The sequence below is a fragment of the Alosa alosa genome, chromosome 13, assembly GCF_017589495.1.
Source record: "Alosa alosa isolate M-15738 ecotype Scorff River chromosome 13, AALO_Geno_1.1, whole genome shotgun sequence".
NCBI lineage: Eukaryota > Metazoa > Chordata > Actinopteri > Clupeiformes > Clupeidae > Alosa > Alosa alosa.
Window position 1 is genome coordinate 30,301,449 of NC_063201.1, and position 15,847 is coordinate 30,317,295.

General features: G+C 48.9%; 1 protein-coding gene across 1 annotated transcript; it reads left to right on the plus strand.

The window, feature by feature from the left end:
* The first annotated feature begins 326 nt into the window (after positions 1–326).
* virma (vir like m6A methyltransferase associated) lies at positions 327–15,766 on the plus strand. The gene is given in 26 exon segments (XM_048260221.1): positions 327–445; positions 2,037–2,149; positions 3,186–3,272; positions 3,477–3,525; positions 4,751–4,850; positions 4,853–4,915; positions 5,064–5,183; positions 5,547–5,798; positions 6,057–6,341; positions 6,516–7,383; positions 8,215–8,745; positions 9,012–9,166; positions 9,417–9,499; positions 9,611–9,704; positions 9,871–10,439; positions 10,843–11,078; positions 11,255–11,495; positions 11,979–12,196; positions 12,422–12,554; positions 12,851–12,967; positions 13,574–13,731; positions 13,942–14,038; positions 14,152–14,318; positions 14,683–15,038; positions 15,172–15,321; positions 15,426–15,766. Coding segments are annotated over 26 exon segments (5,487 nt in total). The 5' UTR covers positions 327–382; the 3' UTR covers positions 15,608–15,766.
* The last annotated feature ends 81 nt before the right edge of the window (positions 15,767–15,847 follow it).

A 15,847-nucleotide genomic window follows, 5' to 3' on the forward strand; every position in this document is an offset into this window, starting at 1 on the left:
TCACCTTTTCTTTTTTCTAATCAATAGGTAAGAAATTAGATATTGGAATTGGAAAATCGTGAAAACAGTCTAGGGTCTGCTGTAGGCTAATGGTGCTGCAATGATATAGGCCTATCATAGCCAAAATAGTAACTAATGTGATTTATTAGGCAATAAAACCAATGGAAATCTCTCAAAGACGTTAAAGGTCTGTATTAAATTGGGGCACTTCAAAATCCTCAGTTGTAAAGTGTTCATCAAACCGGACCAAAGATGCTTGATTAGCCTACAGCTCCGCTTCAACCAGGTTTCAACACTCTCTGGTCGGACTGTGTTGATTGAGAAAAGACACCGGACGTGACGCCAGAGCAGGAACTTAGTTGCCCCGTCGTGGAAAGAAAAGATGGCGGGGGACTCCTCAATGGAGCTCCTGTTTTTGGATACATTCAAGCATCAGAGTGCAGAGGTAAACTTGCCACATGACAGAAAGAAAACCATGCGCACCGCTTTCGTATAACAGTTAACTATAACGCTGTTTGTTTACTATTTAAACACTAGGCAAAAATCAGCATCGCTTCACGTTCTGCTGCAAGTAGCTGTTTAGCTAACTTAGCGTCTGCTAGCTAGCTGACCACTTCCCTACTCACAACTGACTAGTAGACTCTTAAGTAGTTGTGGGGAAGTTGGTAGATGGACCAAGTCATATCGCTGTTTGCTTGTCTATCATCTAACAACTTTTTTATTATTTAAATATACATGCCTAGCATCCTGCAGATACATATTGGCTGATCATGTTTACGCTAGCCAACAGTAATAGCAAGAGAAGGGCTAGCTTTAACGTTACCAAACATGCTTGAATTGTAACGTCTCAGGCAGCCTCTTATGTAGTGAATAAGTGGATGTCTGTCTTATGTGGGCTGGCTCAATAAGTGTGGATGTTAAAGTTTAACCCCTAAACTATATTCGTGAAGTTGGACGGATTGCTTTTTAAGGTATAGTCAGTGCTGTCCCTACGCTCTCTTCGCGATAAAGATATTAGTGTAAGAAAACACGACATAATCATTAATTAAATTTGGCATGTTAGTTCCTGTCTTGAGAGATTTTTTGTAGGTTAAGCTGTTTACAGGTTCTTGCATGACTACCGTATTTGTGCTATAGTATCACACTACACTCAAAGGACTCGTTCTCACTTTGAAGGCTCAGTTCAGGTGCTTCATCTGTGTGTAACGTTATAGCATCACAGTGTCATTCGTACCCGCCCCATCTCCACACACACACAGCAATTATTTTGTAATGCACCAGAAGTCAGTAATCACAACTAGACCAGCAATACTTAAGTTAGGTTTCTGACACTATCAAAGATACTTATTGCATGTATTCTGTGCACTCAACGATGCCAGACTAGGCTATAGCCCACTGTACCGGTGACCTCGAGAATCAGAGATCTATGTGAAAAATCGCCGGAATTCTCCTTTAAGGAGTTGTGTGTCTATACTACACTTTATAGAGTGCCTGTCTGTGCTGAGAGAGTAATGGATATGCATGGGCAGAGGCGTCCAGTTTGATGTCACACAGGGCTTAGTTTTCAGGCACAGTGCCACCATTCAGGCGTGGGCACAGAAAATGGCCTTGCTTTATGGCCTGTGTTACAGCGATATTTAGCATTGGTTTTGATTCTAGTATGAGTCTAGTTTGAGTCTAGAAGTGTTAGGCTACAATTACATATTTTTTTCCATATGTAAATATATTGCCCAATTCTTTGGTCAACCTGAGCATTCTTAAAAATGTTGGCGAAAAAGTTGGCACTACGGGCCTTTGATGCTCTTGCGGACCCTTTCCAGTGAGAAGAAATAAATAGTCCACATGTTTACACATGGAAAAATGCTATCAAAATTTGTCACTTTGAAAGTTCATTGTGAAGAATCACGATTTGTAGCCCAATAGACATTCCTTTCAACCCAAGAATAAATGCACACTTGTATGTTTTTGTGATTTTAAAAGAATATTTACCAATATAAATATGATTTTATTCTTTTGTGTGTTTGTTAATTCCCCAGCTTACTAATATAGATGTGGTAAGGTTTCCCTGTGGAGTACTGGTGACCGAGATTCGAGTCATTCCTCCAGGTATCAAAGCTCACAGCAGCCTCCCAGACAGCCGAGCTTTTGGGTATGTCCACATCAACCTGCTTCCAGTGCATCATTTACCTAGCATCATAGCACCAGGAAGCTGCATCAAAGCTTGCTCTTGGCTTCCAGCTTAATAAGAACTTATCTGACTGATCTTTGTTTAAGTTAGTTATTTAAAGGAGAATTCCGGCAATTTTTGCAGCTAACAGCTAGAGCAGCCGGGCAGTTACAGTGCTACATGATTTTTAAAATCATGCCCCCAGAGTGTAGCACTGTAACTGCCTGGCTGCTCTAGCTGTTATTTGAGCTATCTAGCGATTTTGGTGACCTCGAGAAACAGATCTGTGTGGAAAATTGCCAGTTTTCCTTTCATTTTTGGTGAGCCTGACTTTTATTTCTTGTAAGTTTTAATTTTATTATTTTTAAATGCATTTATTTACATTTTTTGCATTTCACTGAAATGTATGTGTGCATAAAACTCTAGTGCTTCCCTGCTGCTCGTCATTCTCATAAGGCAGGCATAAGATAATACAGACTTCTGTACATGATGGCCGATGCCCCAGACGCCCCACACCATGTTATTCTCCAGTCTACATGTAGCTGAACTTCTCCATTGCATTGCTCTCTATTTTCAGTTATCCCTCCTGCACCACTCCCCTTTCTCCTTCCCACTCTCTTATGACATCACCCTGCTGTCCAGCCTTTTCATTTCTCTCTCTCACCTCTTTAATCTCTCTCTCTCACCTCTTTAATCTCTCTCTCTCATTCTCTCAATCACTCTCCTATCCTCTCCCGTAGTTTTCTGTTTTACCATCAATTCTTGGAAGCAAAGATTTGAATCCCTCATTCGTGTAGTTACACACTCTCTTTTACAGTGTGTCCAATCATCATGTTAAACCCTTAATGCAAAACTCTCCTACACATATCTCTCTTGAAAGAACACCGAAACAATTAGTCTAACCAGTAGCTGAAAATCCAGTATTCAGTCTGCGTCTGAAATCCAGTATTCCCTGTTCCCCTGCACACACATTAGAGCTGTGATTTGTAATGCAATGGATATGTGATGTCATCTTCAGAGAAACGGCTCCACATGCTTTCCAGTTGGACCTGTTCTACAACAATCTGTCTAAATCCAATACACCTGTGTTTCACCGTCTTGGCAGGTACACACACACACACACAAAAACACTAAACCAATATTTCATTTTTTTTGTTTTTGGGCTGGACATACACACACATACACACTCGCAAAACCTGTCCAACAATACTCCCATAGTGTTTTGGTAGGGAGAGTACAACGATTTTTTTTATGGCGGAAATGCAAACAACAGTTTAACCACTTTTAATTCTGTATATGTTTGTTTCAGTTTGGAGTATGATGAAAACAAGTCCATTGTCTTCAGACCCAGTGGAAAGGTAAGACTGCATATGCAGGCTTGTCTCCAGCCTGCTCCGGTGCTGCTGTTTTTATGTGCCGTGTTGCACCTGGTTTTATCGTCACCTGACTAGCTGTAGGAGCAGATATGATCCTAATAACGCTATTACCAGGATGGGGCTGCACATCTGATACATCAGCATGTCAGTTTAGTCTGCAACACTATCCACAGTGCCTCAGTCAACCACATAGCCCTACACTACACCTAAGGCTGCCACAACCACAACCTGTTTAACTAAAGAGCATCAGTGCATTCTGGAATATGTATCCAACCATTATGGTACACTTACTTTTACATTTGCCTGGAAATGACAATATGAAAAGGAAAAGGACAGCAACATGTTAGATCTGTCTGCTCTGTAGTTCCTCAGAAATAGTAAAAAAAGTGATTTCAGCATCTTTCTTTAATGCAGTGTTCTTGGTAGCATTGCAGAGATGAAGGTGTAGTCAGAACAGAGTGTGAGTGTGAGAGTGAGAGAGAGAGAGATATGGAGGTACATGGTGTTCCCGCCTGAGGCCTAATGTTCTACCTCCACCCAGATTGCTCGACACAAATTAACCACACACTCACACACACACTCACACACACACACACACACTTAGCCTTAGGTAAGTTGTGCTGAAATGCTTTTTCCTTGTGCATGTGAAAGGGTGTGCCTGGTTGAGCGAGAGAGTGAGGGAAGGTGTGTTGAGACATGGGTGGGGGCAGGTATGTCTTTCTTAAAGATGCAGTCAGCCATCATATGCGATTTCAAGACTATACATTTTTTTGTGATATTCAGCAATCATTTCCTCATGATTTTCTAGCTGTCCATTCCGTCAGAATACAGATCTACAGGATACAGGCATAGTGGGGGCAGCCTGTCCCCCAAACAAAAACTAAACCCTGTATGGAATTTGTCTGGGAGTACTGAAGGGAAGGGTGAGATACCGCTCTGGTGTGTTCCGTTTGGTCCTTGGTTAAGCTATAATGTATGTTGTTTTGGACAAGAGTGTCTGCTAATAAATGTAAACATTAACATAAACATCCTGCGCCATCGCTGACTGCACCTTTAAAGAAACAGAGAAAGAGAAAACTACAAGAGATTAACCGGAATCATGGACAGAGCAGAAGCTATCAAGCATGATACAATGGCAACAAGAAAATGTGTGCATATAAGAATTGATATAATTTCCCTGGTGTCATTTTTTGCGGTGTGTTTGTAGGTGAACACAGATGGCCTAGTTTTGCGGGGCTGGTACACATGCCTGACGGTGGCAGTGTACGGGACAGCGGAACGCTCCCACGCGCATGACCGCGACACACACTCGCCCCTCCACCCCCGCCCCCACCCCCCCAGCAGCCCATACAGAAGAGGGGGAGCAAGCATGGTGAGGCATACTGCACTGAACACTTACGGCCACACACTGCTGTGTCCGTGTGTGTCAGTGTGTGTGTTTAACTGCATTTTGTTGTTTTTGTGCTTGTACTCTGCACAATGACGGTAAAGTTGAGTCTAATCCAATCTAATGTGTGCAGAGTGGGAGAATGAGGAGCAGTTTAACGGCAGCCCCCCCAGACCACAGCCCAGAGGGCCACGCACCCCTCCTGGTCCACCCCCGCCGGACGACGATGACGAGGAAACCCTCGCTGTGCAAGGTGAGCCTCCACATGAGCGCCAGCTGAGATTTGAGACATCTTCATGTTCTAGCACATGTGGCATGTTCTGGAAGCAGAGGTGGCCTCTCAAATAAATGGAACTAGCTGTAGGTGCTTAATTGCAAGAGATATATTGGATGAAATGAGTGGGCAGTGGCATAGTGTTTCAGACTGGATGGGTGATTTATGAACTTTGAATCACAAATGAGGCATATGAGGGTTATTATGTTATGTGCATTACACAATATATAGCAATATTATAATAATAATGTGTGTGTTGTAATGTGGTAATAGTGTTAATGTGAAAATAGTTTGTCTGCTGATGAATATCTCGTGTTTGTGTGTGTGTGTGTGTGTGTGTAGGCCCGGTGAAGGAGGAGAGTGTTGACGGCAGGGAGTCCCTGGAGCCGGTGTCTCCTGAGCCAGGGTCGGTGCGCGCAGACGAGCCCTTGTCAGAGCCCGAGCCCGAGGAGGAGGAGGGACTGGAGCCGGAGGAAGAGGAGGAAGAAGGGACAGACGAGGGCAGCGAGCCTGACGAGGAAGAGGATGAGGAAGAAGAGATGGAGCCAGAGGTGGAGGAGGAAGAGGAAGAAATGGATGAGGAAGGAGAAGGTGGTGAGTTTGAATGCATGACCCCCCCCCCCAAGCCTTGTAGACAAGCCTTGTTTACATTTGAATGACTATTTGAATTGATGTCTTATAAGAGAAGTTACAGTAGAAAAAAACAGAGGCGCACTCAAGGGCTTGATACTAATACAATTTGTATTGAGAGCCGAGGTTTTTACAATGAGTAAGGACAAAAAACTAGCCTTATGAGAGAAGTTTGCACATTCATGTAGTGATAGTAACGTGTGTGTGTGTGTGTGTGTACAGGAGATGATGGGTATGAACAGATCTCCAGCGATGAAGAGGACCTGGAGAGTGGCGCCTTCAAGCTGCCCAGCTTCGACGTGGACTACACGGCCGAGGATCTGGCCTCGGTGCCCAGTGTCCAGTACGACCCGTATGAGCGCGAGCTGCGGCCCCTGCAGCACTTCACGCCGCCCCAGACCACCGCGTATGAGGCCCAGCTCATCTGCCTCAAGAGCCAGGACCTGGACGACCCCACGTCCGCCTGGGCCGAGTCTGCCGCCAAGCTCACCGAGTTGTTGGAGTCCGGTACGTTTGTGTGTGCGTGCGTGCTTCCAGTGATTTTTGATGTAAGTGGAAATGAGTCTGAATGGTTTTGATAAATTATACCTATTGATATTTGATAAATTATACCTATTATGGTTGTGTGCGTGGTTATGAGCACTATTGGTTGAAATTGGTGTGTGTGTGTGTGGTGCACAGGAGGCAGTGATGAATTAGGTCCTCGTTGGGTGATGGCCCTGGAGGAAGTGCCTCCGGTGCTGGTGAAGGGCCTGAGCTTCCTGGTGGCCAAGGAGCCGGGGGCGGCACGGGGTCACCTGGAGCGCCTGATTGGCTGGGCTTGCAACGCGCTGAGCCTCAGCGTCGCCCTGTCCCAGCCCATCGCGCTCAACCTGCGGCAGCTGAAGGCCGGCGCCAAGCTGGCCTGCGCCCTGGCCGACTGCGGCGGCGACGTGGTGTCCGGCCTGCTGGACCGCGGCGTGCTGGCCACGCTCCTGGAGATGCTGTTTGCCGAGCACGTCTCCTCTGCGCTCAAGCTCAACGCCCTGCGCGCCCTCAACGCTGTGGTGGACCAGCCCCTGGGCATGCAGGTGCTCCTCGGACATAGACACAGGGGAGGAGGAGGAGACGCAGAGGACAAAGAGACCAAGAGGGAGACCAACAGTGCGTACCAGAGACTACTGGAGCTCTTCCTGCTGGACCAGACGGTGCGCGTGGTGACCGCCGGAGCCGCCGTCCTGCAGAAGGGCCACTTCTACGAGCTGCTGGGGGAGCTGAGGCGCTGCGCCGGGGCCTGGGCCGAGAAGAGCGCCGCCGGGCCCATGGACATCGCCGAGAGGGAGTCGGACGAGAAGGAGGGGGCCGGTGACACGGAGGAGCGCGAGGGGGGAGGCCCCGAGGCCGAGGAGGAGGGCGAGCTGGAGCGCGTGCAGGGACTGCTGGAGGAGATGCTCCACCTGCTGGTGACGGCGCCACACTGCATGCTGCAGCCGCCCACTAAAGCCTTCCCCACCACAGCCCGCATCACCGGACCAGTGGACACAAATGACCCCTACCCCACACTTTACAGGTTTGTGTGTGTATGCATACCTCCTAAACATTAGTCTGCGTCAGTGGCATTCAACCACTGTCTGTCCATGTCCATGTCCATGTGTGTGTATGAGAGGCATGAAAAGTAGCTTTCTGTGTGTGAGTGTTGGTGATTTGGTGTTGGATTAAAGGAGAATTCCGGTGTGATATTGACCTAAAGTGTGTTGAAACATGATACAGAGTATGAACGTATGTCTCATAGCTCACCTCGGCTTGTCCCCGGCACTCAGAAATCTGGCGCTAGTTAGCAAATGCTACCAACACAGTGTTTCGTTGTGGTGCCTCGGGCATCGGCCTAGCCGTAGCAGCAACTGGAATCCATGCATTTTCACGGAATTTTTGGAATCTGATCCCTTATCATACCTGTTCGTTCGTATTCATCGCTCGACTTATCGTGACTAAATTCAAGATGGCGTCTAACGGTAAAATTCCTTAAGGTACTGTACTGCTTTTTTCAAAAGTTCTCTATGTCTCGTTTAAATGGCAAGGCCCTCGGAAGTCTACCAATGAAGTATGGAGCTACTTTGAGCCTCGTAAATGGTGTAAAACAGTGATTTATTTGCATGGCTAGGCCGATGCCCGAGGCACCACAACGAAACACTGTTGGTAGCATTGGCTAACTAGCGCCAGATTTATGAGTGCAGGGGACAAGCCGAGGTGAGCTATGAGACATACATTCACACTCGTTATCATGTTTCAACACACTTTAGGTCAAAATCACACCGGAATTATCCTTTAAAACCAGTACATCCAATTGGCTGCCCACATCTTCGAGACTGAATTTTAGCCTTTTGCGTGTGTCTGTTTGCAGGTACATGCACGCGTGTCACTTCCTGGAGTCTCTGGTGGTGGTGATGTCCCACCCGGCGGCGTGTGCTCACCCGGGGCTGGTGCAGGTGGTGCGCGAGCTTCTGCGCTTCCTGTCCCAGTCACAGCCGGGCCTCCTCTTCCTGCTCAGCCACCACCAGCCCACCAACCTGCTCCTCAGGGTCCTGGCGCCCCTCCCCGCGCTCACGCACCCGCTCACACACACGCTCATGGAGACGGAGACGGAGGAGGCGGGCCAGGCCGCCGACGCCTGCTCGCTGGAGGACAGCTTCTGGGCGTGGCTGGTCCAGGTGCTTCACGCGCTGCAGGGCGTGGCTGAACTGATGGAGGCGGGGCTGGAAGGGGAAGGGGAGGGTCTCGGGGAGGGCCCAGTGGTGCTGTCCACGCTGAACAGCCTTTACCTGATCAGCTTCAGCCCGGGCGGAAGAGACGCCCTCACACACACGCTCTGTCTGGACAACAACATCACCTGTCTGACCAACATACTGCAGCAGCATGCCAAGGAGGGCCAAGGGTGAGCGTAGTGGCCAGGCATCCACACCCACCGCCTCTACAAACATCTGCACATCACATTGACATTTTTCAAGGAGCCATTGCATTATATGTAGTCACAGTGTAGAGAAATTATTGGGTGCAAATAATGTGCACGCATGTATAAATAATCACATCAGCCAACAAACAGCGCTCAGATACGGTGAAACTGTATTCTAGCTTATTTTAGCTTCTATGTCGCTCCCTGATGAAGAGTTACCATCTGTTTGTTTGTTTGTCTTTGCACAGTGAGGGTAAGGTGCGCAAGTCAGTGGCCTATAACTACGCCTGCATGCTGCTACTGCTGGTGGTGCAAAACTCCAACGACATCAAGATGTTGGAGAACCATGGCGCCACTCTTCTGAGTGCGTGCAAAGCGGATGACAACAATGCCAAACTGCTAGGTGAGTGCACAAGCGCACAGCTTCATACTCCCCTGGTCCAGTGGTCATAGCATACTCCCCTTGTCCAGTGGTCATAGCATACTCCCCTTGTCCAGTGGTCATAGCATACTCCCCTGGTCCAGTGGTCACAGCATACTCCCCTGGTCCAGTGGTCATAGCATACTCCCCTGTCCAGTGGTCATAGCATACTCCCCTGGTCCAGTGGTCTTTGGGTGAAGCGCTCACTGAGCTGTGTCTCTGCCCCCTGTAGAACTCGGCAAATGGCTGGAGCCCCTGGAGAAGCTGCGCTTTGACATCAGTGCCATCCCAACACTCATCGATTACATCAAACAGGTGAGTTTTGCCACGATAGCATGGTCAGAATAGAAATCAGCCAATGACCAGAAAAAAGATGTGATTGGGATTACCGTCTAACTTAAGCATCTATGTCTTGTGTCCAATCAGAATATAGAGAACCTGATGACGCCAGAGGGGTCGGGACTCACCACAGCTCTGCGAGTCCTCTGCCACGTTGCCTGTCCTCCAACACTCGCCCCAGGTAAACAAACGCACAGAAGCCACATATCCAGTTTACATGTCTAAAGCCCCAGGTAAACAAACACACAGAAGCCACATATCCAGTTTACATGTCTAAAGCAGCATGTATGGGAGCTGAGTGCAAATATGCTGTTGGTGTTGAGTGATGTTGTGGTGTGCTGTCTCAGGTCAGCAGAAGGAGCTGAAGTGGACGGTGGCGGTGATGGCGCTGTTCTCGGGCGAGGGCCTGGACACATTTGTGCGCGTGCTCCAGAAGCTGTGCCAGCTGCTGCTGCTGCCGTGGCGACTGCACGGGCCGCTGGGGCCGGGCGCCCAGCGCGTAACGGTCATGTCGCTGGCCTGCTGCACCCTGCGGCTCCTGCGCACCATGCTGGCCGAGCTGCTGCAGAGCGGGCCGAGCGGCGGCACCACGGGCCACGAGTGTCGGGACGCGCGCATCCCGGCCGTCTGCGTGGCGCTGCACACGGTGCTCTGCTCCACGCCGGCCACGGGCAGGCTGGACGGACAGGAGCTGCGCGTGCAGGCCGAGCTGGTGGACGTGCTGCTGACGCTGACCAGGGCGGCGGGCAGCGGCCGGCGCGACGTGGGCTCCGAGGAGACGCTGGCCGGGAACAGCTGGTCGCTCACGCTCAAGGAGGTGCTCAACTCCATCCTGGCGGCGCCCGAGAACATCTTCAGCGGCCTGACGCTGCTGTCGGAACTGCTGCCGCTGCCACTGCCCATGCAGACCACACAGGTACACGTACACACACACACACACACACACACACACACACACACACACACACACACACACACCGCGTGCAGACATATAGGCAGTTACCAGCACTGTAGATTCCTTAACTCTTACATACTATTTACTGTAGTTCTAAGAGTTAGTGTACTAAAGGAAATAATGGCATAAAATACATTTGCAATGATATGTGAAGTATTTTTTTCCCTGCCTGCAAATCTAATCTCTCCCTGTCCTCCCCTCTCTCGTGTGTGTGTGTACATATGTGTGTATATTTGTGTGTGTGTGTACATATGTGTGTATATTTGTGTGTGTGTGTACATATATGTGTATATTTGTGTGTGTATATACATATGTGTGTATATTTGTGTGTGTGTGTGTGTGTGTGTGTGTGTGTGTGTGTCAGGCGCTGTCGGTGCAGGATGTGAGCTTGGCACTGAACACGCGTAAGCTGTGGAGCATGCACCTGCAGGCTCAGGCGGGCACGCTGGTGGAGGTGCTGCGCAGCGTGGCGGTCAGCAGCTGCCCGCCTCTACAGGCCATGCTGCGTCGCGTCTGCGTGCAGCTCTGCGACCTGGCCGCGCCCACCGGCACGCTCACCGTCCGCACACTCCTCGAGCAGCTGCAGGAGGAGCTACAGCCGTAAGACAACACCGTGCCACACTTTACCACATTCTTGTAAACACACAGAAATACACACACACGCGCATATACACATACACACGTGCACATATACACATACACAGAAATTTGCATAACAGTTTTTTGAAAGAGCTCCTCTGGGAAAACGTAAATAACATTTGTTTGTTGTTTTTCAGGGAACGTGTGTGTCCAAGGTTGCCACGGATGCTGGCCTTGCTGGACTCGTTGGCGTCTCAGCGCTGCTTCAAGGCGTCCATGCTGGCCCTGCTGGGCGGGGCTCCGCGAGAGGGGCCAGTTGAAGGGCTGGACCTGCTGCCGTCCCTGCTGTCCCTGCTCCTCCCTCCTGCTGACGCCAGCATCCCACTGCAGCAGGGCGCCGAGCTCGCCGCCTCCATCATACAGTCCCTCTGTGATCAGGTAGCTCTAGCGTCCGCTGGCCCTCTGTGATCAGGTAGCTCTAGCGTCCGCTGGCCCTCTGTGATCAGGTAGCTCTAGCGTCCGCTGGCCTCGATCATCCAGTCCCTCTGTGATCAGGTAGCTCTAGCGTCTGCTGGCCAACACTACATCAGTCATGCTACATTTGGATGGAATGCATTGGTAAATTATCATTAGCTACTGTTGTGGTCAGTACAATCTGTCAAAAACAAATTATATTTAACAACAAATGACTAGAAATATATTGATTTGGGTAGTGATGGGCAAGCGGATCAAACACAGAAAGTTGCTAGGTCAGCAATCGCTTATAGAGGGCCGCTCAGACAATGGCAGAAGTGCCAAGTTATGAGGTTATAAGCCATCAAAATGATTTTGGAGACGTTATGTTAAGGTAAAAAAAACTCTTAAAGGTGCCATTAACTCTTTACCTGTGTGTGTGTTTGTGTGTGCGCGTTCTTGTTGCAGGACATCTCTATGTGTGTGAGTGGCTCTGGGGAGGGCTGTGTGTCTGAGGTGGAGCAGCTGGCCAACGCTCTTCCAGCTCGAGAAGCTCTGTCCAGCATCTGTGACGGGCTCCTTGGCGTGTTGGGACACACACCCAGCACACACACACTCCTGCTCACCTGCCTGCGCACCCTCATGATCCTCACCGAGCACGACTACGGCCTCCACCATCTCAAGAGGTGTGTGTGTGTGTGTGTGTGTGTGTGTGTGTGCACATGCGTACATGTTTATTTATGCATTGTTGCAGCAAATTGTGTTGCTCTTCCCCTCAGAATGCGTGTGTATGTGTGTGTTTTAAGATGTGTAGGCACAGCACCACAACAAGACGACAAGCTGCAGAGAAAATCAAAGTTGACTCATTTTTGTGTGTTTTGGGTGTGTGTGTGTGTGTGTGTGTGTTTCAGCTCTCTGAAAAAGCACAGCACTGTGGTGGTGTCTCTGTTGAAGAGGGAGATCCGCTCCTTCTCTAAAGACTCCCCTGAGCTCCTCTGCGCTCTGCTTGACTTCCTCCGACAAATGCTCAACTCTGATTCTGTGGTAAGTGTGTGTGTATGTGTGTGTGTGTGTGTGTGTGGAGGTGTGTATGCCTCACTATGATACATGTCATCCCAGAAGACCCTAAAGCTGCCAGAATTGAGGATAGCTCTTATGGCTTGCAGCTTTGCATCTTCATTAAGGGATGTAAAAATAACTTTTTTGTTTGTGATTGTTGATTTAGACGATACAAGTGTTTTTTTTTTTATTGTGTGTGTGCGTGCGTGTGCGTGTGCGTGTGCGCGTGTGTGTGTGCGTGTGTTTTGTGTGTGTGTGTGCGTGTGTGTGTGCATGCGCAGGATGAGGAGATGGACTCCCGCTCCGTGGCTCTGAGCGTCTATGAGATGAAGCAGCTGCTGCAGTGGAAGGAGGACTCAGAGGAGCATGCACTAGCGGAGCTGGAGAAACACGTAACGGTACACAGCCTCACCAACCCCTGTGCTCTTACACAGCCCCTCACAAACACACACATGAATGGAACTGAAATGGACTCAAATGTTTTGGATGTGTGTATCCCGTTTTGAAACTGTAGAAATGATTTGTAACTGTAAAAATGATTTGTACAAGTAATTGTCAATTGTCAACGCTTACAAATCTATTCTATACAGCTACAAATCATCCTACAGTTACAAATATTTAAAAATCAGTGCTCTATGCACAAAAAGCTGTCCTACAGTTCCAAATCTTTTCTGCAGGTACACAAACTTTTGCGCCACTTTGGGGATCAACAGTGTTTCATATGTATTGTGTGTCATTTGTAACTGTAAAACTGATTTGAGACTTTACAAAAAAAATGACACAAACAATTTTCAGAATTACCCATTTGTCTTTCAATTACAAATCTATTCTGCCTTCAAATCTCAAATCTACAGATCACAAGTAATTATGTATAGATGTATGTATGTTCTGGCACTTCCTGGTTGAGTGTCCAATGGTGGTGATGCTTGTGGGTTCTGCAGGGCTTGCTGTCATGTTCTAGTGTGTGTGTGTGTGTGTGTGTGTGTGTGTGTGTGTGTTTTTAGGGGCAGGCAAAGGGCGATGACACACTGGAGACTTTGCTGGAAGGCCTGAGTGCCTTCAGACAGCTTCTGGAGAGTTCTACCGACACGGCGCCCAGTGAGCCGGACGTTGAGCCCAACCTTCCTCAGCCGGACAAATTGCAGACACAGTATAACCACAGGTACATACATCATCTGGGATTGTATGAGATGTATAGGGCGTAGATTATTTGCTCAAGACCTTTTTATACAATAAAGTTGAAGTCACCCATAACACACTATATACATGCATTATAAATGTCATAGTAAAACTCAATTCTTTGGTTGAGAGATAACTCCAGTGACAATAGCATATCCGTGTGTGTGTGTGGCTGATCATGTGATTGTTGCAGGACGGTGTATGTCCTCTCTGATGTGATGGACGAGCAGCTCAAAGCCCTCTGGTTCTCTCCGTTTAACGCTGAAGAGCTGGAGAGTGACCTGGACATGGTGAGTGCAGGTCCACGTGTAGTGAGTTCTGGGAAAAGTGAATAGCTACCAGTCTTTGAGTCATGGAAATGGTGTTTTAATACCTGTTTTTGTATGATTCTTGTTGTTTGCAGGTGAAGGTGGACATGTTGTCCCTAGCCCAGCAGTGTGTTCCTGATCTGGACCTGCAGGCAGAGCTGGAGCACTCCTTCCTCTCTGAGCCCACCTCCCCAGTGCACCGACAGCCAATCAAAGGCTTCAGACTGGGCAAACACAAGCATGAGACCTTCATTACTTCCAGGTACATGCAGTGAAAACCTGGAAACAGGAGACTTTGAAATGTTGACTATGCTGATTAGCATTTCCCAGCTTCCTGGAATGTGTCAAATAGGTTTGCAAATATCTTGCACTTATGAATGTAGGTTATATTTAATCACCATAGGTTTGTAATAAGAAATAGATAATACTATGAATGGACAGTTGAAAAGCCTTCATTACCCATTTTCAAATGAATAATTCTTTTTTATATTGGCTAACCGCCAGCTCCATCCACCTGCACACCCACAAACCTAAGGTTTTCATTCAATGTAATTTGCATGGTCTTGTGTGTGTGTATAGTTGGTATATATGTGTCTGACATGCTTGTGATGTGTGTTTGTGCGCAGTGGTAAGTCGGACTATGTGGAGCCGGCGAAGCGAGCGCACATCATGGCCCAGCCTCGCGGCCGGGGCCGAGGCATGTTCTCCCAGGGGCCGGGCGGCCGGCCGCACGACATCTTCCGCCAGCGCAAGCAGAACACTAGCCGTCCGCCCAGCATGCACGTGGACGACTTCCTGGCCGCCGAGTACAAGGACGTGGGCCCGTCACCAGGGCTCATCCTCCCCAAGCGCCCGCCCAAGGGTGGGGCTAAGCCACCAACCAGAGGCCTGTTCACAGGAGGCAGCAGAGGAGGGAGGGGGGGCTTCCCCAGCCACACCCGATTCTTCACCCCACCTGCCCCCAAGAGTGTGCTGCTCACAAGTAAGAGCCAAAATACACATTTTTACAAATCAGTTGAATTTATTCACATTTCTCTGCCTAAGCCCATATCATTAGCAGATGAATAATTGTGTGTGTGTGTGTGTGTGTGTGTGTGTGTGTGTGTGTGTGTCAGGTAATTACCCTCGGCGAGAGGGAGGCCGTGGTGGCTCCAGCTGGAGTGCTCAGGTAACCGCTCTGGCTCACAGAGCAACATACAGCGACACACGTGGGGGGCAGAGCAACTTCGCCAGGGGACCAATCACAGCCCGACAACCACCCGCAGGTACGTTGCCTACGTACCACGTTAACACAGTCATGTCACATGCTTATGGTTCTGTATGACTTGTAGTCTGTAACAAAATATACCTACCGGCTTTATTCTTCCAGGTGCGTACCGATTGGCTACCAGGGACCGGGCTCCCCGAGGCAGAGGGACCGGCCTATCCTGGCTGAGTGGAGGCGGGCCTGGCGTCAGTGGAGGAGGGGTTAGCAGCAGCAGTGGGCGGGGTTCCCAGGGGAAGTTCAACAGTGGTGGGCGAGGTCGTCATGTACGCTCATTCACTCGCTGACCAATTAACTGGAGGCCTCACAAACGGACCAATCCGAAAATGCCTTTGTGTCTAAGAGACACATTTGGACATGTCTTTATGTGGATAATGCTTTTCTGTTTCATCATGTTTTGTATTTTTAATCGTGTTGAGTTGAGTAAAAATTTGAGCGTTGTTGGAGCAGTCATCTGTGTTGACCTTCTTTCAGTGCAGTGGAGTTTGGCTGACATGACCCATACTGGCAGCAGGTGAACCATTTGT